This window comes from Centroberyx gerrardi, chromosome 4 (genome assembly GCF_048128805.1).
Source record: "Centroberyx gerrardi isolate f3 chromosome 4, fCenGer3.hap1.cur.20231027, whole genome shotgun sequence".
In the NCBI taxonomy this organism is placed as follows: domain Eukaryota; kingdom Metazoa; phylum Chordata; class Actinopteri; order Beryciformes; family Berycidae; genus Centroberyx; species Centroberyx gerrardi.
Window position 1 is genome coordinate 2,286,419 of NC_136000.1, and position 20,229 is coordinate 2,306,647.

General features: G+C 42.4%; 1 protein-coding gene across 1 annotated transcript in view; it reads left to right on the forward strand.

The window, feature by feature from the left end:
* LOC139924214 (metabotropic glutamate receptor 8-like) overlaps nucleotides 1-20,229 on the forward strand; it is a 186,358-nt gene that overhangs the window by 61,383 nt on the left and 104,746 nt on the right. The window contains exon 2 of the mRNA XM_078282874.1: nucleotides 7,387-7,603. Coding sequence (XP_078139000.1) covers nucleotides 7,387-7,603 — 217 coding nt within the window. The remainder of the gene's footprint in view (nucleotides 1-7,386; nucleotides 7,604-20,229) is intronic.

Sequence of the window (20,229 nt, forward strand, 5' to 3'; positions counted from 1 at the left end):
CGGCGGTGTGGAATAATGTTCCTCGTTTCCAGTTCACTTCTACTTGTTTCAGATGATTTTCTGGAACAATTTGTACTGTAACAAACAAAACCTTGAAATAAGGAGGATGTCTGCGATGTTATCAATATGATGTGACTGGATTCAATAAAAAAACACCACAGCAGCCGTAAAAGAAGGGAGTGTAAATAAATGTCAACGAAATAAAAAAGATAGGTAGGTAAGTAGGTAGAGTATCATATATCGTATCATATATTTTCAGGTGTTATTCATGTCATTTGCCAATATGCAGATGTTACAGTCCTCTGTGCCAGTCATTGGGCGACTAGTAGGTGCATTATTAGATTTAGCGCTGTAAACCTGCCACTCGTAAAGTGCCCCCCCCCCCCCCACACACACACACACACACACACACACACAAAGAACGAAGAAGGAAACGAACGGAGCCACAAGATCCGGTTCCCTTCAAAGAGCCGTACTTCCCATCACTAGTGTGACAGTGTGTGTGTGTGTGTGTGTGTGTGTGTGTGTGTGTGACAGTGTGTGTCTGCAGAGAGCCTGCTGCCTCCTGCCTTTATTTTCTTATTCCTGAATGTTCGGGACGTTTCCGGGCGTCGACCTTTTGTCAGCAGGTGAGTCCTGCAACCAAAACCAAAACCACTGCTGAGTCCTTTTATCTCTAAAAGCCTCGCTGGCTGAACTCTAACACAGAGGAACTGGTCAGAGTTAGTGTGTGTGTGTGAGCTGCAGCTAGCTACCGCTGTTAGTGTAACTTCGTTAAAAAGCTGATAACGACGCTGATAAAGCTGATACCTAGCTAGCTAGCTAAGCTAACCGGCAGCTACCTGTCCAACAGAAAACAGACCAACTCCACGTCGCTCTTCATCCTCATCCTCTCCTTCAGTACTTGCCAACTTGTCAGTCTGGTTTTGGAGCGAGCCTCGTCTGCTTGGCGTTTTGCCTCGTTGTGTTTGTGTTTTGTACCGTTCTGGCCGCGTTCAGGGGGCGTGGCTTCACGTCTTGTTGAGCTAGAGAGGAGGAGTCAACTTTGAAAGTCGTGTTTACAAACCACAACCGGCAAAATCCTCCTCAGTATGCCTTTAACATCGTGTCGGGGTTTCAGTCCACACCGTCAGACTTCATTAACACGTCTGATGGTTTTGCCTCAGAGCCAGATCAGCTCAGGATGTTCTGTGTAGCGTGGATTTGGTCATGATGCCAAACCGTGTCTGTAATCGGCCTTAAAGTCATGTTCACAGCAAATTATCCCGTGTTAATGAGTGTTAACTTATCAGTGACTATTACTTTGAGCTGATAAGTGTTGACTGGAGAGTTGTTTGTCTCATGCAGCTGATGTGGCTCTGGCTGTTCAAAAAACTATCTAAAAGCGTTAAATTAACATTGACGGGTGTGGCGTTATAAAAACAGTTGGTTTTTAACACTGATGGTTTTGTTGTGCGGCGTGGATTGGCTTTCCTCTGAGCCGCCGCCACAGAGCCACATCAGCTCAGACTTTACCGTGGAGCGTGGATTCGGTCCGGTCTTGAAAATCAGTCATCAGCTGTAAAGTCAAGCTGCTGATGGGATTGAACTTGAAACCTTCAGTTACGGGTCGGCCTCTCTAACCGCCGACCCCTCCGACACCGAGCGGATTCTGTCACCTGCTTGTTTTTCCCATTCTGTAAAGCATGTCGTGTTTAGCAGCCGTGCAGCAGAGGGTAAACACACCTAAACTCTCTTTACCACCTATTTATATGCAGAATAGAGTTCACTCAACTTTTTTGGTTGACATAAATCTTAGAGGTTTGAATGTATGATGATATATGATGATTTTTTTTAACTGTGTTTTTATTACGAATTTGAAAGTAGATATACTTGCAGAGATAAGTTCACAAAATTTGATTTTTCTTTTTTTTAATACAATCCCACCCTTAAGCCCGCCCCCCATTCCACATAATAGGGTTAGACTGAAGCACTCTTTTGTACACCAGTCAATCCTAAAATTAAATATAGAGCTTAATCCCAGATCAAATGTACGTTGAAGGGCCTTGAATACTGTCTTTTGTAATTGTAATGATATGTTGAATGTATGTATCTTTGTGTCCTGTCTTAATTTTTGTCTTTTTTTGTGATGTTGCAAATGGAGCTGCTGTGATGCAAGAAAAATTTCAGACTGGATCTGACAATAAAGTATTATCATCATCATCATAATGTGCACTGTAAAAAAAATAAAATAAAAAATGTTTTGGTCTTAAATTGTGTACAAAATTGCTCGTAAATTTGAGCAATCAGTGAAAAGCACACAAAGGAAACAATGGAAAACAGCACATAAGCTCAACTTCTGCATATTAATGAATCTGGTCAAGACACAACCCCTCCTCTGCTGTTCTTTCACAATAAAAGCCCTCTGTGGCGCGATCGGTTTGACACTAACACTGCCTGGGTTGGGGGTTCAACTCCCACTGGGGCTTCTCCTGCTAAACACGAACGCCGACTGTGACAAATTTTTGCTCACGTCATCCACCAAATAGCACATTATGTTATTTCACAGTGATGTTTTTTAAACCGATGATTAAACTGCTGCAAGGATCAAGATGTGAGCGTGAGTGCTGCTGATCAGCGGGTTGCCAGTTAGCCTGCTAATTAAAGTGGCAATCCTCCAATCTGCTATTGTAGGGAATCCTTAGGAAGCCACCAGCGGGGCACAAGTTTGATTTTCCTCTCTGAGAGTATAATTTATTTAATGGCACATTTGGAGCGCTGCATGCCTACAGTAAGTCACTAATTTCGCAAATGACATCACCATTATTATAATTGCTGCAATTTGGTGATTTCAATTTTCTTTCTCAACTTGAATAGTGATATTATATTATCCGTCATGATATTTAGATGTGCTGCGCAGCCAGCAGAGAACACAACGCATTAAAGAAACAACGTGGGTCTCTTTATGAGGAGGAGTCATGTGTTTTTAATGGTATAGCACCTGAATGTGCATTTTTAACTCCACTGGAGTCCGCTCAGCCTGCGCTCCCTGCAGAATTTCAATGCATGATTAATGTTAATGGTGAATCTCCATTATATTCTAATATAGCCAGTTATTTTAGCTTGCTTGAGCATATGCTTTAAAGTACTGAATGTGAGTGTGTGTGTGCAGGCAGAGACCTGGCCTACTGAATGCTAGAAAAGATTAGATCTGCGGAGGTCAGCATGATGTATGAGGAAATAATGCCGTTCATATCTGCTTTACCCGGCTGTGACCCCGATGCATCTCAGCGGTGAGCGGCGGATCTGATCTGCTCTGACTGATGAGTTCAGACGCCGGCTGGATCTGACCTATCCTCCGCAGGCTGTGGAGCTCGCTGCTGTATGTCACTGCTGTCAGACCAGAACCACCGAAAACACCGAAAACACCAAAACCACCGATCTGCAGGCAGCAGCGGACCTGTGTAGCCCAGCTGACTCTGCAAACGTTCTAATAATAATATAATAATAATAACGCTTTATTTATATAGCACCCTTCGTACATAAAATGCAGCTCAAAGTGCTTTACAATAAATAGAGGAAAAAATACAGAGTGAGAGAAAAACAGATCAATTTAAAACATTAGACAGTTTAGAAATCATGTAAAACATAAGAGTTAAAACATAGTGAGACAGAAACTAGAAAATTAGCAGATTTCAAAATGAAAAAGCAGTAAAAACAGTGGCCAATTGAAAGCAATGCTAAACAAATATGTTTTTAGATAAGTTTTAAAAGTGCTGAGTGTCTGCCTGTCTGTCTGTCAGTGAGCAAGATTTCTCAAAAAGCAACAAACACATTTATCTGAAGCCTGGTGGGCAGATCTCTCTCTCTCCGCCCAACAATCAGCTGATTCGATTTTGGTGCTGATCCGAATCTGGGATTTCTCCAATAAGACAGTTTTTGTTTGTTCAGCTGCTATTATTTAACTGTTATGTTGCGTTTATGTGCTGGTTGGAAAGTCCGACATCTAGGACTTCCAAGTCGGCTGCTAAACATGCGATTTTGTGGGAAAAACAAACAAGGAAGACAAACGATAAACAAACAGAAACCGTTACAGAGGCTGCAGCTTTGAAGATGGAGGATTGTTCAGTGTTGGTGAAGGTTTGACTCTACTGAGAGACTCCTAGTGTCAGAAACAAAGAAAAGAAAGATTATATTTTAATTGAAACTGAAAATAATTTTTTGTACAGTAAAATCGTAGTATAGAGCAGGTTTCAGAGGCCTGCAGGTCATGAAACTGAATCAACAGACATGACCCGGTGAAGTTCAAGTTAAGTGAAAGAAAAACCCTGAAGGTTCATCCTGGCTGTGCGGTTTATCAAACAGCCACTGGATCTCATTATAAAGCCGCTGGAAGCAGTGAGAGCCGGTCTTGGTTTCAACCCAGATCTTAATCACCCAACAAAATAAATTCATTAAACGTGAAGACTTACTTACTCGTTGCCTACAGCTATTCATTAAGCCCCGCTCTTTCTTAGATAATGTGATATCGCCCCCGAACCTTCCTGCCGGCGTGTGTGAGAAATTGAATTGAAGAGATAAAAGTTCACCCCGAGTTAGAGGGTTAATCCTCGAGCGCCGCACTAATGTTAGCGCTTCAGCGGCGCTGCCTAGCGGCCGGACACGTTTGTATTTACAGGGCTTTTAATTTGTTGCTGTCTGTGGATCTACAGAGCCGGCCGGAGCTGCCAGCCCGTGACTGACATTTGTATTGCTGGCAGGCCTCTGGCTGTCTGTCTTCCCTCCGCTGCCCCCTCCTCTCTGCATCCCAATGAGACAGTCTGCGGGTCTCACCCCATTCACACTGGCCTTTGACTGAAGTGAAATCAATCAGTCCTTCAATCGTTCTCTAAAGGACCATTATCCAATCTTCCCGGGCTTGTCTGACTGTCTGGCGGTGGATCTATGACCCGCTCCCCCTCCATCTCTCCGGTCCGCCTCGCTAATTCCAGCCTGCGGATCTGAGCTCCGCTGCAGCCGGCTGACAAGAAACTGAACGAGAGGAAGCTGCAGAAGGTCAAGTTTCCTGCTCTGTTTCCTGAGTGTTTTATTTTAATATTTTGGCAAAGCTACTGCAGAAATGTTTTGGGAGTTATACTGTATAGTATCATTTTAATAAATTAAAGGAAAAATCCACCCTAAAACACTTTAGCACTGTTAAAAATGTGCTTTTCATTCCTGGCTCCATTCAGTAGTTTGTTGTGTTTTTCTTCTTGGTGGATAACCGGCCAATCGTAGACGAGATGACGTCACCTCCAGATGTTTCCAGCAGCTACAATGGAGTTTGATATGAGAAAATGTTTCAGGATGTAAAACATCAGCGGTAAACGTCAGGTTTTGGTGTCAGTCCCTCAGAATCAAAGAGCGAGGGCTTCTTTCTAGAGCCGCCATTTTGCACCAAGAGACGTTCAACAATCATACAGGGAGAAATCCATCGTAGAAGAGGAGAGAGACCAGTTTCTCCACCACAGGAGCAGGAGAGAGACCAGAATGCACTGCAGCAGAGAGACAGGATGAGGGTTTGGAAAAGCTCTCGCTCCACTATCGCTATCGCTCTCTCCATGTACATATAAAGCTCACGCCCCTTCTTCTTTTGTGGTTGTTAAAAAGCATTCTGGGAACACTTCATCACTAAATAACTCCTGGAATGTGTTGAACATCACAGACTGATGAGATCTGACAGTGAGGATCTGAGGGAGTGTTTTCACTTTAACACACAATCAGAATACATCACTTTGTGGATGTGAACAACACTCTCATCACAGCTGGAGACACGCTTACATCCAGATAACTTCACCACGTACAGCTCTGAAAAACAGTTCTACCTTCTTTCTACTGCTTCAAAGTCGGTGTTTTTAACTTTGGAACAACCTGCCTGAGGAAACATGATGAGAAAACTCTTCTTCTTCTAAGACGCAACTTAAAACTCGTTTTTCTAAACTTGGTTCAGCTGATAAGTTGTTTTGATCTCATCATGCTGCAGTGGGACTGATGCGGCGAATCCAACATGGTTTCTGAATTTTGCTGAGTCGGCCTCAGTGAGCTCTGGGCAGCGTTCCTTATTATAGATGATTATTAAAACAAAATCCCCTCCATGTCTCCTCAGCTCTTCTTCTGTTGCCCTTCCTCACACTTTGCTCTCATGATGTTCCTGTTGGTTACATTTTTACTTATTTTACTGATCCAGGACGGGAAACTTTATTCTACAAGTCTGTCTGGATAACATCATGATGTAAATGTGTGAAAATATTTGTTTTGCTCTTTTTATTCTCCAGCACTTTGTAACTTTTTTTTTTTAAGAAATCTGAGTTATTATTAGTAGCAGCGGCGGTAGTAGTATTAGTAGTAGTAGTAGTACTGATAGTGGCAATGGTAGCAGTACTAGTAGTAACAGTAATAGCAGCAGTGGTAGTAGTAGTATTAGCAGTAGCAGCAGTAGTATTAGTAGTACTTGTAACAGCAATATTAGCATCAGTAGTACTTGCAATATTAGTAGCAGTACTTGCAGTATTAGCAGAAGTATTAGTTGCAGTAGCAGTATTAGTAGCAGTAGTACTTTCAGTAGCAGTAGTACTTGCAGTATTAGCAGCAGTAGTACTTGCAGTATTAGTAGCAGTAGTACTTGCAGTATTAGTAGGAGTTCTTGCAGTAGCAGTAGCACTTTCAGTATTATCAGCAGTAGTACTTCCAGTAGCAGTAGTACTTGCAGTATTGGTTGCAGTAGTACTTGCAGTAGCAGTATTAGTAAAAGTATGTGCAGTATTACAGTATCACTGACCCTGTCTGTCTCCTCAGATCCCTCAGTATTAGTAGTAGCACTTGCAGTATTAGTACTACTTGCAGTATCACTGACTCCGTCTGTCTCCTCAGATCCCTCAGTATTAGCAGTAGTACTTGCAGTAGCAGTAGTACTTGCAGTATCTCTAACCCTGTCTGTCTCCTCAGATCCCTCAGTATTAGCAGTAGTACTTGCAGTAGTACTTGCAGTAGTACTTGCAGTATCTCTAACCCTGTCTGTCTCCTCAGATCCCTCAGTATTAGCAGTAGTACTTGCAGTAGCAGTAGTACTTGCAGTAGTACTTGCAGTATCTCTAACCCTGTGTGTCTCCTCAGATCCCTCAGTATTAGCAGTAGTACTTGCAGTAGCAGTAGTACTTGCAGTAGTACTTGCAGTATCTCTAACCCTGTCTGTCTCCTCAGATCCCTCAGTATTAGCAGTAGTACTTGCAGTAGCAGTAGTACTTGCAGTAGTACTTGCAGTATCTCTAACCCTGTCTGTCTCCTCAGATCCCTCAGTATTAGCAGTAGTACTTGCAGTAGTACTTGCAGTAGTACTTGCAGTATTTCTAACCCTGTGTGTCTCCTCAGATCCCTCAGATCAGCTACGCGTCGACGGCTCCGGAGCTGAGCGACAACACGCGGTACGACTTCTTCTCTCGAGTCGTTCCTCCGGACTCCTACCAGGCGCAGGCCATGCTGGACATCGTCACGGCGATGGGCTGGAACTACGTCTCCACGCTCGCCTCCGAGGGGAACTACGGCGAGAGCGGCGTCGAGGCCTTCGTCCAGATCTCCAGAGAGTCAGGTGGGTTTCCTCTCTTCTGTTCTGGTTCTGGTTCTGATGTGAAAAACGATCCGCACAACAATCCATACTCAAGTGTCATTTCATAGAGCACAAAGTGATTTATAGGGAACACGAATACAGATCAAATCAAGGATGATAAAGACAAGAAATGCAGCAAGTAGGCCTACATCACATCCATCTAAAAATCAACACTGATACCAAAAATCGTCATGGTAGCGATAGGCATCATTTTTAGATATCAGGCCCACTGTTAATGGAACAAACACCAAACAAGGCCACTCCATCTTGTGATCTAATCCGCCTACAGCTGAACAAGGATTTCACTCTGCAAATATTCACTGGCTGGAGAGCAAGCAGCAGGACAGTAAAGCTCACAGCGGAGTGACAGATTACCTCGTACCGGAGGCGTATTCTGATAATAATGCTTTTATATTTGAAGAGCTTCGTTGCACAGTGAGGTGTCGGCTGTTTGAATGAATTCTCTAGGATTGATGGCAGAAAGCGTAATCAAATTCTGCCACTTTTGAAAGGACGGTCGCTACCTGAAGCCTTTGGTTGACAAAATAACACATTTACAGATTGGATCCTCTACATTTGAGAAGTTCAATGATGCATTTCAGGTAATTATATTTTTTCCAAAATGGATATCTGGCGTTTTTGGAATAGAAATCCTTCATTTTTTTTTGACTTCTCTGTTGTCAAGTGAACACCTGAACCGCCTCACCTGGAGTCTGGATGAGCATCAGGAACATCTGAGCTCCGTCAGACGGCCTCGCCCCAGGCAGGAGGTCAGAGGTCAGACTGCCAGCATGCTGGTGGCAGCTGTCTCTCTGTCTCGCTGCTCTCTTTTCCTGCCAGAAGACAGAAAATAAACCAAACAATTCATGTCTAACAGCCAAACTGCAGCCCGCCGTTTCCCTCTGATATGATCATGAAGTCCAGAGGGAAGCACGGCATTTTTTAACATGGCAGAACCAGCACATGTTTTGTTGATGACAGCTACTGTAATTGATTCTCCATGTAATTACTACTAAAGTACACCGATGTTTTTTTCTCCGCTGGTCGCTGTGTTGTAATCAAGCCTCGCTCGCTCTCTCTCTCTCTCCCAGGCCTCTTGATTAAATTGTTATTGCACCCGGCCCAGACAAGAGCTTGCACATTAATTAGATTGTAAGTGGTGTATTGAAATTCATAAGCTGTAACATGTATGTTGGAGATTAGCGCCATGTGTGTGTGTGTGTGTGTGTGTGTGTGTGTGTGTGTGTGTGTGTGGGATCGGGGGGGTTGTGTCGCCTCAGGCCTTTAATAATTGAGTGGAGGTTTCCAGCACGCTGTGAGGCGGCTGAAGACCCGCCGCTCCTCGCTCCGTCTCTCCACGGTATTTAATGGATCAATCAGATCAATCAGAGGCTGATTGGCACCCGGCGATCCTCCGCCTGCCTTCACGCGGCTCGCACCGCCGCCGGCGACTCCGGGCGCGAGAAGAGATAATCTGAAGCAGCGGGGGAGGAACATGAACTTTCTCCAAGACACACAAACATCCCTCTGCTCTGCTGAGGAGAAAATCTGTTTCTTTCTCAAATGAGTGGGAAAAAAACACCAATGGGATGAGATCATTTCATTGGTTTTTAGTGCAGGGATTTCTCTGCTTGTTTCAACCTTAAGTTACTCGATTGTGGAAGAAAATTCTTGAAGCAATATGATTTACATTGGAACACATGTTCTGTATCTCATCCCTTTTGGCAATTTTCTTGTTTTAAGAAAAACAAGACTTCAGGTCTAGCTTAAATGACTTGTTAACACGGCTATTTTTTTATTTATTATTCTTATTTTTTTACAGTGTGCTCCTGTGTTAGTATTTGTTTTTCTGCTGAAGGGAAGATTTGGAGGTTGTGCTTAATGTCTGATGGGTTTTAAAGGAGTCCAGCGGTGCATGCAGCATCCCCCGGCTGCAACTTTTGGATTGCTAGGCATTAAAGTAAAACTCCATCCAAGTCATTTCCCTCTGGTCAGGTGGACTAATGTACTGAGACTCAGATTCAGACTGCAGCACTCAGACTGCCGTCACACTGGGACAGCGGTCTGCAGCCGAGCTGTTCAACCTTTTTGGCTCGTGACCCTTAAAACAAAGTGATGCGTCGACGCAAAAACGACGTAACGACGATGTAAAAACATAAAAATACAGATAAAGTACTTCACTCAAGTTTAAGACTTTTTACTTTTACTCACTACATTTGAAAAGAAAAACCTATACTTTCTACTCACTTCATTTTCAAAACAGACTCGTTACTCTCAGGAAATCATCAGCTGATTTTATTTGTTTTTTTCTACATCAGACACTTTTCATCCTGGAAGCAGCTGATCAAGAGCCAAATGTGATTTGAAATGGTTATTCAGCTTTTACCACAGTATTTTTTTAGATGAGTATTTGCACTTTTACTTGAGTAAGGAGTTTGTGTACTTCTACGACCTCTGGTTAGAACTTGCTGCCCAGCGAGTGTTACGAACAGTGAGGCGACTCAGGTGAAATCGCCCGGTCAGCAGCCTGAACCTGAACACGGCTTCTCTAATCCCACAGAAACACTCGGGCTGAACAGGCATCCAGTTAGCAACTAAACCAACACCGCACGATCCGATATTTCCCTCGATCAATAACGCCTGTAGCTCACGCACAAGCAGGGCTAATCACTGCTATCTCATTACACTCTCCACTAACCCCTAAGAGTTAATTGATCACACACCGCCGGCTAATTGACCTTTGATTGACACAGTAAAAACTTCCATTGAGCAAATACACCGGCCGATTTACATTTCACATCTCAGGCGTTTAGCTGAAAACGCTCTCATCCAGACTGAGGGGATCTGAACCTGTGAGCTTCAGGTTACAGGACGGTGTTGCTGACCAGGGGCCAACATGCTGCTTCTGGTTCAGGGTTAGAAAAACAGTTATTAGCTTCTTTATACAGAAGCACAGATACAGCAAGGCACTTTCATCTGCTTCAAAGTCTAGATTAAAGACAAAAGGTAATCCAGTATTTTCAGTGTTTTTAACTTTGGAACAACCTGCCTGAGGAAATGTGATGAGAAAACTCTTCTTCTTCTACTCATTTTTATGAACTTGGTTCAGCTGATAAGTTGATTATGATGATTATGATTATTAACGATGCTGATTACAATGACACTACAAGTCTACGAGTCTTTTCTGTCCGAGTCAAGACCGAGTAAAAATGTTGTCAAAGACTTTTAACCTGTGCTCTGCAGACTGACCTCCAGCACTGCAACACTACAGTTTTAGTCCACTGTTTAACGTTCAAGAATGAATTCAGCCCGGTGCTAAATATCATTAGGCTACATGACAAACTCCACCCATCTGGCCCTTTAAGCAGGACAAAACGAACGCTGCACAACAAGAAAAAGTGTTTGCAAATCCTGTTTGACCCAGCTGACCCAGGTCCGGATCAGAATATGGGAATTACTGTCACAGTGTATCTACAGTATCTTACAGCTTCTCATGAATAGACTTTGGGAATGCACTACTGCTGTTTCTATACATATTTATTTGTTATTAACCTATGAATCGTCTATTTTACTTTATCTTAACTTAACAGAAGGCGAACAAATGGGCCGACTTTCTTTTCTAAAGAGGATTTGAATTGGCAGTGTGAATGGACTCATTGTGTCTGAATGTTTTCCATCAGCAGAGTGCTGAGCAGCGGCTCTCCTTCGGTTACTGTACAGTTCAGCTGATGTGACTCTTAGTTTAAATAAACAGAAGGACAGGCAGAGTGAAGGACTTTCTGTTTAGGCTACATCATTTTCAATTGATTTCCATTAATAATAATAATAAATATAATTAATGCAGTGAACACTATCCTGTAGTTGTACGACTCTTCATCAAAACAAAGATAAGACGGTGAAAGCCTGGCAGAGCGCTGGGATGACTGTCAGTTTGCCAGCTTGTTTTGTTACTGAATTTCTCCTGTATGTAGAGTCTGTTTCATCTTTTTTCTACGAAGAAGCACCGGTACAAAGCAAAGCCTTCTTAGCAGCCATGTTTTGTCCTTCCTGTACTTCTGCCCCGCCCACTCCCAAAACAAAACTACCAACTGAAATCTATCCTGTTGGACCAGCAGCAGAGGTGGTACAAATTCCTTACTCAAATAAATAAAAGTGCAAATACTTATCTAAAAATATAATCTGGTAAACGTTAATTCTCTGCTTTCTTGTTGCTTCTCTCTCTGTCCCTTCCCTTCTTTTTGGTGTCGCTTTGCTGAACAAGCAGCCAATCACATCTGGCTCTGGATCAGCTGCTTCCGGGATCGAAAAAAAAAAAAAAAAATCAGTTGATGATTTCCAGAGAGGAACGAGTCTGTTTTGAAAATGTAGTGAGAAAAAAGTATAGATTTTTGTTTTGAAATGTAGTGAGTAAGAGTAAAGTCTTTAAAGTCGGGGGCGGGACATAATGCAGTGAGGGATCAATCAAAAGTCTAAACCAATGGAATATGAGTCAGGGAGAGAAAGGCAGTTTGATTTGATGGGAGGGGCAGAGGGGCGGGACCATAGGTGGAGTTTGAGTTGTATTCTTGGGGGGGGGGGGGGGGCACCAAAAGAAAAACTATTATATCCCTGTCAGTTCCCAGCTATGCTGCACCACGCCACACACACTGCCAAAATAGATCACTTATAGCCAACAGACCAAACACCACAACAAATTACAAAGTAGACAACAACCGACGAACACATGCAAAACCAGGCTTGTATAATTCAATACCGTACGACGCAAAGTAATTAAGTAGTGGGGAAATAGATGACTTGCCAGTAGACCAGAGGACAGCACGTTGCAGGATCCTAACTTACACACACACACACTTCAAATAAACAGCCGTCTTACCTAACGCAGTAGTAAACGTCTCTTTTTCCGCCCTGCGTAGATGTCAACAATTTTTTCTGGTGACAGTTCTCTGGTCAAATCCGTCTCGATATGAAGGATAGCCGGTGATATTGGGATATCCATTTTATGAAAATTCAACAGCTTAGCTAGTAGGCTACTTCGATTTCATCAAATCTAATAACAAAATGGCTGAGTGCCCGTGTATGCAACATAAAAAACACTACAAGTCAATTGACGGTAGGCAAAACTGTAATTGATTAATCTTTTCAAAAGTAGAAGTTGGAAGACTCTCAGTTGGGAATATAGGGACTGCACACGGTATTCTATCCTTAAAGTCGAGATGAAACGGCATTTCGAGAGTATCTAACTTCCGTATCGTGACGTATTTCTGAGTGAAACAGGAAAGACAGGCGGGACGTAACGTTGGGAGGAATTTGATTTGAATGTTGAAAAGTGGGCGTGTCATAACACCCGAAGACACACCGAAGTACCATGCTGTTGCTAGCTAGCTAACTAATGAATCTTAGCTCTGTGTGCTAAAAGTTGAAGATTGATTGATGGGTGGATGTCATGATATTATTGGTTGAAATTGGTTATGGGCATGCTTACGTAAGCACACGGCATATTTTGTTTTACAGGAAGAAAACATGATTGAATTTTGATATAAGAATACAAAGAAATTGATTTTTTGTATTTTTTTTGGCATATATTGTTAAATAGGTGCACAGTATGACCGGGGATGTGATCTAAAAGGGTTAAAAAGGCATTTTTCATTTCATCTCGACTTTAACGCAGAAACGCGTAGGGATCGGGAATTAATCTCGCACACTTGTACAACTGTCTAAACTTACAATATTAATGAATAATAATGATTATATTTATACTCTAGTATTTACAATAATTATTATATAACAATGAATGAAGAAACCACTGTCACATTCCACCATACTACGCATGCGCGAAACGGGAGCTCCTAAAGTGTTTTTTTTTATTTTTTTTATTAAGTTAAAGACACATCTGGATCTCACGCCGCTTTCCGTATGACCTTAAACTTTGTGATATTTTGCCTGGATCTACGTTTAATGATATTCAGCTGGTGACATGGAGATTTACACTGGTGGTGCATATAATAACATATTGATATAGTTTACTTTGTGCAGAGGTGCAAATTAAGCTTTATTCAAGGGTTGTTGTAGTGGTATATTTCAGCCACTAGGGCGGGACTGTTAAAAAATCTGATGGTTTTATTGGTTAGAAATTTATATTTCCGCATCCTGGTGCAGCATGATGTCACCATGAAGATACTCTGTTTTCCAGGAAGTAAAAGTAATAGGCGTTCATTTCAGGGAGACTTTAAGTGAAAGAAAAACTTGAGTAAAGTACAGATACTTCAAAATCTTACTTAAGTGCAGTAACAAAGTGTTTTAACGCTGTTACTGTCCGGCAGCAGCGGGCGGTGGATCAGTGTTGCAGCTGTTCAGAGGGAAGCAGCTAGTGAAGCAGATGTTATGATCTCCTCTGCACCCTCGGCCCGCAGAGAGCTGCTCTGACGGCTGCGGGATAACACAGGGATCAGTGTCGGAGCCCGTCTCCATGACAACCGCCGCAGATACACCGGCGGCCCGCCGAGCGGCTCGGGCAGACGGAGAGACGGAAGCGTTCGGCAATGTGATATTCCCCGGCGCTAAGCCCTTGAAAGCCAGGTTAAGGTGCGTATTGACCTGCAGAGATCAGAGAGACTCGGGGACAGAGAGCAGGGACTCCAGAGTTTAGTCCGCACCGGCTGTGTTTTCAGTTCCAGCCCTCCGTGCGCTCGACTCTGAGTTAAACCTGCAATAAACGATATCAGACCTTATGACCAATCCTGAAGCTGACGTGTGCTGAATGGAGATTTCACTGAGACATGATGATATGAAGCCAGCTGTGCTGCTGTTTCACCTGTTGCACTCTTGACTCCAAACTCTGGAATCGAAGAAACTGTTTATTTTAAACAAATTTGTAATTAATTAATTCTGATTTAGGTCTGTCTATAATATATATATAATAATGATAACCTTTATTTGTATAGCACCTTTCATACACAACATGCAGCTCAAAGTGCTTTACATCAATAAAAGGCAGATAAAAGACAGATAAAAAGATAAAATTCATATAAAAGAACAAGCAAGATGCATTGCATTAAAAGAATCAAATCAAGTAAAATAGAAAGATAGAAGAACACAACAAATACTCTCACTTTTAGATGCACATTGTGAGTGAACCCATATGTTTTTCTTTAATTTACTTTTCTTACTTACTATATATAATATATAACCGGCGTAAAACTTACATTTTTGTGTTGATTTTCATTTGGAATCGATTCTATAAATTCCATTACAAGGAGTCGCAGTCGATGTGAAATCTCTACATTCTGGTCCTGAACGAAGCTCCTCCCGCTCCCTCCCGGAGCTTTACAATTTTTTTTTTAAGCGAGGGAGGAAACTCAGTAAACTAGTGAACTTGTTAAACTAGTAAACATGTTAAACTAGTAAACTTGTTAAACTAGTAAACTGTTAAACTAGTAAACTTGCTCCCTGCCTCTTCACTTGTCATTGTGGGTCATGTGACCTTCAGCAGGAGAAAGATCTGTCAAAGTGAGACTGGTAACCGGTGACACTTCTCAGCAGGTACAGGTTAGCTTAGCTGTTAGCCTTTTGTGCACGGTGCTTTGCAATGTTTGTCCCTGGTAGGCCTCCGTAGTGCAGTGGCTTTGCTGTGTGTTATTTACAAATGTGTTGCTGTTTTTGTCACCCTCTACTGGTTAGAAAACTTCTCTTATTGCAGCTTTACGGCTGTCAGAGCGAATTTCAATATTCGAATTTCAATCTGCCCGTCGAACGCATCAAAAGCCTATTTTTTATTTCTTCTTTTTTATTTATTTATTTATTTTTTACAGCCGATTGAACCGAGCGCGTCCCTGGCTCCTCATGCCTCGGCTCCATAGACTCTCATTCTCAGTCTCTCTCTGATGCTCTGCTACCGGCCTGCTAGTTTGTTTTTAGCACTCACTTTCTTGCTAGCGGCATCCTGGCAGAAAACACCGAGCCTGACGAGGAGATCACTTCTCCTCCCGACTCCTCCTCCGAGCCGTGTCGGGAAGATATTTGGATTCCCCTCAGTGAAAGAAACTGAATAATGGAAGAACGTCCTGCTGTGCATCACCTCCGGATAACTCTGAATATTTACAACACACTGTCCGGTCACGGCAAACTGCTTTCATGTGTCAATATTATATATGAATCTGCGTTGACTTGTTGACTGTGTTGTTGCTGCTTCCTGGTCTTGTGGATGTTGGTTGATGCTGCCGACCGTCTGCTTATGTTCATTTCAATTCATCTTCAGTGAGAGCTGCCTGTTGTCAGACGGGACTGATGACGCTCCGTCTGTCAGATTTCCATCCGTTTTGACGGACAGAAAGTTCAACCCAGTTCAAGTTTTTCTGGTTCATCGTCAGTTCAGCCAATCAGAGGCGTTCCTACGTTTGTTTTGGAGAAACTAGCGGCGAACACAGAGACGACGGTCCGACCGAAACAAAGATAAACCAGAGAAAGCCTGGTGGAGCGACTGGAGGTTTCCAGATCAGTTTCTGATTGAATTCATACAGTAGAGTCTTCTTTTTTCTATGAAGTTGCTCCGTTATGAGTGAAGCTTCCTGTTCTTCTGCCTCGCCGCCATGTTGACGCTCAGAACAAACCAACACACACACATCTATCTGTCTGTCTATCTGCCTCCTTACACACCAACCAACCAACACACAGAGCAGATAATATACACTACCAGTCAAAAGTTTGGACACACGCATTTTTCTTCATTTTTACTATTTTCCACATTTTAGAATAACAGTAAAGACTCAAAACTATGAAATAACACAAATGGAATTATGCAGCGACCAAAAAAGTGTTAAACAAATCAAAGCTATCTTATATTTGAAGTAGTCGCACTTTGCCTTGATGGAAAGTCGAAGGCTTTGGAAAGAAATTCATACATAGGATCAACTTCACTATTTATATTTGTCTAAGAAACAAATTTCAAGCATTTAAGCAGAAGACTTTAGATCAAAATGGCTTTAAGAGAATGAGAAACACAGAAAATTCAGTCAGGTGGGTCCAGACTGTTGACTGGTAGTGTATTCTAGCTGTGACATCATTATATCTTCTAGCCGTGTGACATCATGACATATCTGGCCATGAAACTGTTCCACATCCCTACCTTGACATGTTAATACACTCTAGCTGTGTCGCTCTCTTCGCCCCTTGTCATTATCCAGATGAAATCAGCCGCTCCGCTCCGCCGAGCCGGCCCTAATCAACACAGTTCACAATCAATTAGCGACACCTGGGCCGGACCCGGGCGACCGCGGCGTCCCCCGTTCACGCTGCAGGGTCCCGGGGCCGAACCCCGACTTCCTCACGGTTTAATTCGGTAATGAGCCGAGCCGCTGTGACGTGGCGGGGGGAGCGCTCCTCGCCGGCGGCCCGGGCCGGCTGGCAAGAGACGGGAAAGTTTCCCGAGGCGCCGAGCCGCTGACCTCATTGGCGGGGATAAACTGTCACGGATTAAGGAGGCATTTACATAATATCATGGCAAACGGAATTGAGTCTTTTGCCCGGAACCTCCTCGTTTGAACTCCCCGTTCATACTTCTGAGCTGCCGAGGAGCTAACACCCATGTAGGAAATATCAAAATGTCTTTTAAATAATAATTTCCTGAGCCTGGTAATCCTATTAACGATAGATTAAATATCTTTTCTTCTCTTTCGCCTTTGAAGTCTTCAAACTTTCTCTGCCGTCGGCTCCCGGGTCTCCGCCCACCGCAGGTGCTGCGGCAGCTCACCTGCAAACACCCTGCTGACATCACACTTCCTCTACTTTATTCTTCTTTATTCTTTATTACTCTTCACATCAGGATCAGCCGCCTGAGCTGCAGCCTGCTGCCTCACACTGATAAAGGCCCACAGTCACACTGGGAGCGGCCCAGTCCAACCAGTCTGCTCCTGGTGGAAACTCCACGGCTCCAGTTGAGGGTTCATTGCCTCATCTAGACCAGTGGTTCCCAACCTGTGGGTCAGGACCCCCCAGAGGGTCGCGAGAGAATTTTTGATTTATGGGATAGGAAAAAAACACATATGTCTATTAATTTAGTTTAATTTTGACAATTGTAAAAGGTAAAGGACGGGTACAATATGTGATCTGGGGTTCAGGATTCAATACAACCATGATACGATGTAATAAATAAAAGTTCAGTGACAACAAAAACCTCTTGACCCAATGAACGCAAGTCTCTGGTGGATAAATCATAAATTAGCCATTGCTCGTTACTTTTCTTAAAAGTGATTAATTACTTTACTTATTACTCCCTGAGAAAAGTAATTAATTACTCTACTTGTTACGTTACTTTTGTGTTACACCCTAAAACAATTGACCTAGTCTTACTCATTTTACCGACATTTGGCGGCTGGTAATGTCAGACCTGCTGCTTCCTGTTTGAAGAGTAATTTTAGCCGTTCACCTTTTGAAATCCATCGTCAGATCACAGTGAAACCAGACAGCTGACATGAGGAGCGCACGGATCAGCTGCTCAGATCTGATCAGATATGAGGATTTCCATTCATACAACGAAACCACAGTGATTGCTGGCAGGAGTGGGTGAAAGTCAGCATTTCATATCAGTTATTAATTATCATGAAGTTATCAAGCTACAATATCCTTTACTTACAAAACAATTCGAAGGATGTAATCACGTCCATCTTAAGTCTTTAGTCTCATATTCAGCCTTCAGATCTTATTTCTCTTAAACCAAGAGAAACATTCTGCAGTGAGGAGAGATAACTCCACTTGTTTCCAATGCAGCTTCACTTGTTTCAGGAGTTTTCTAGAACAGAGTGTCAGTCTGTTGAAACCAGTCAGAATAAGGCAGATCACATCAAGAAAATGACTCTTGATTCTACTAAATTCTTCAAACCAGTTGATTTGCATTGGAATCAAGTGAAATTATCAAACCCCACTGGCAGAATTTTTTTTTTTTTAAGACAATTACAATTTTAGGACTCAATAATAGACTAAATGACTTGTTAAGATGGAGATTTTTTCCAGTGTGTGTGTTCTTATACATGTGAATAAACTGTATATTGAATATTGAATGAAAGAGTAGCAGCTGAAAACTGCTGCAACAAGAAGAAATCAGGTTCACTGGTGCCATTTGTCCTTAGCTGCACGGTAATCTTATTAGTTATTTTTCCCCCATAGGAGGCCCATAATTGGCCTTGATTGATTATTGTTTTGCCATAAGGCCTCGTGTTTGGGTGGTATGTGCTTTCCTGCCAGATCTGTCCCGAGAGTCAATCTGCTGTTAAGGTTATCCAGTCCTCCGATCAATGGCACTGATGGACGCCATTCATCAACTCAGGCAAAGCATATGGTGGAGGAAAAGAACATTAAAGTACATTAAACACTGTATTTCTTTCCTATTAGAGCAGTTTGTGCTCAAGGTGATTTTGTCCTCGTTCCAAGGAGAGACACGTTGTTTTTCCACCGGCATGCATCCTGTTTTAGATCGATTCAGAACAGCACTATTCCAAAATTAGATATAAAGACGTCAAATAGAAATCCTCACCTGCAGGTCATCATTCACAAACTCTAAAATATCTAGGATCCAGTCTGTTAAAGTGAAAAGTGTTATCAAATTATAACCCAAGGACTTAAGAGACAGGAGCTGGAAACTAGCAACAGCTCTAATCTCTGTATGCAGAACATCAGTCGCATCAACTTGCTTGTAACCAGTTCATTTCACTTGTTAATTTCACTTGTTAAGATTCACTTGTTAATTTCACTTGTCACTTGTTAAGATAGACGTTTGTTGCAGTGCAGTGGTCTGATGGCGTCTAACAGCACACTGCATCAGCTGCTGTTTCCTCTGGTTTCCACCTCACACTGCAAAAAACATCCATCTTAACGAGTCATTTAGTCTCATATTCAGCCTTCAAATCTTATTTCTCTTAAACCAAGAGAAACATTCTGCAGTGAGGAGAGATAACTCCACTTGTTTCCAAAGCAGCTTCACTTGTTTCAGGAGTTTTCTAGAACAGAGTGTCAGTCTGTTGAAACCAGTCAGAATAAGGCAGATCACTGCACTGCTGTCAAGAAAATGACTCTTGATTCTACTAAATTCTTCAAACAAGTTGATTTGCATTGGAAACAAGTGAAACTGTCAAACCCCACTGGCAGATTTTTTCACTTATTTTAAGAAAATTGTTAAGAGACTTGTTAAGATGGAGATTTTTGATTTATGACTCAATAATAATAACCTTTATTTGTATAGCACCTTTCATACACAACATGCAGCTCAAAGTGCTTTACATCAATAGAAGGCAGATAAAAGACAGATAAAAAGATACAATTCATATAAAAAAACAAGCTAAATGCATTGCATTAAAAGAATAAAATCAAGTAAAATAGAAAGATAAAAGAACACAACAAATACTCCCACTGTTAGAGGCACATTGTGAGTGAATCCATATGTTTTTCTTTAATTTTCTTTTCCCCTGTCCTTCCTGATTCTACTCTTGATCTGATAATAGACTACAATAGACTGAATGACAGGGTTAAGATGGAGATTTTTCTACCCTGTGTACCTCCTGTTCTGCTCCACTGGGCTCGGGCTTCACGCTCAACACCGGAGAAGCGCCTTGGGAATCGGA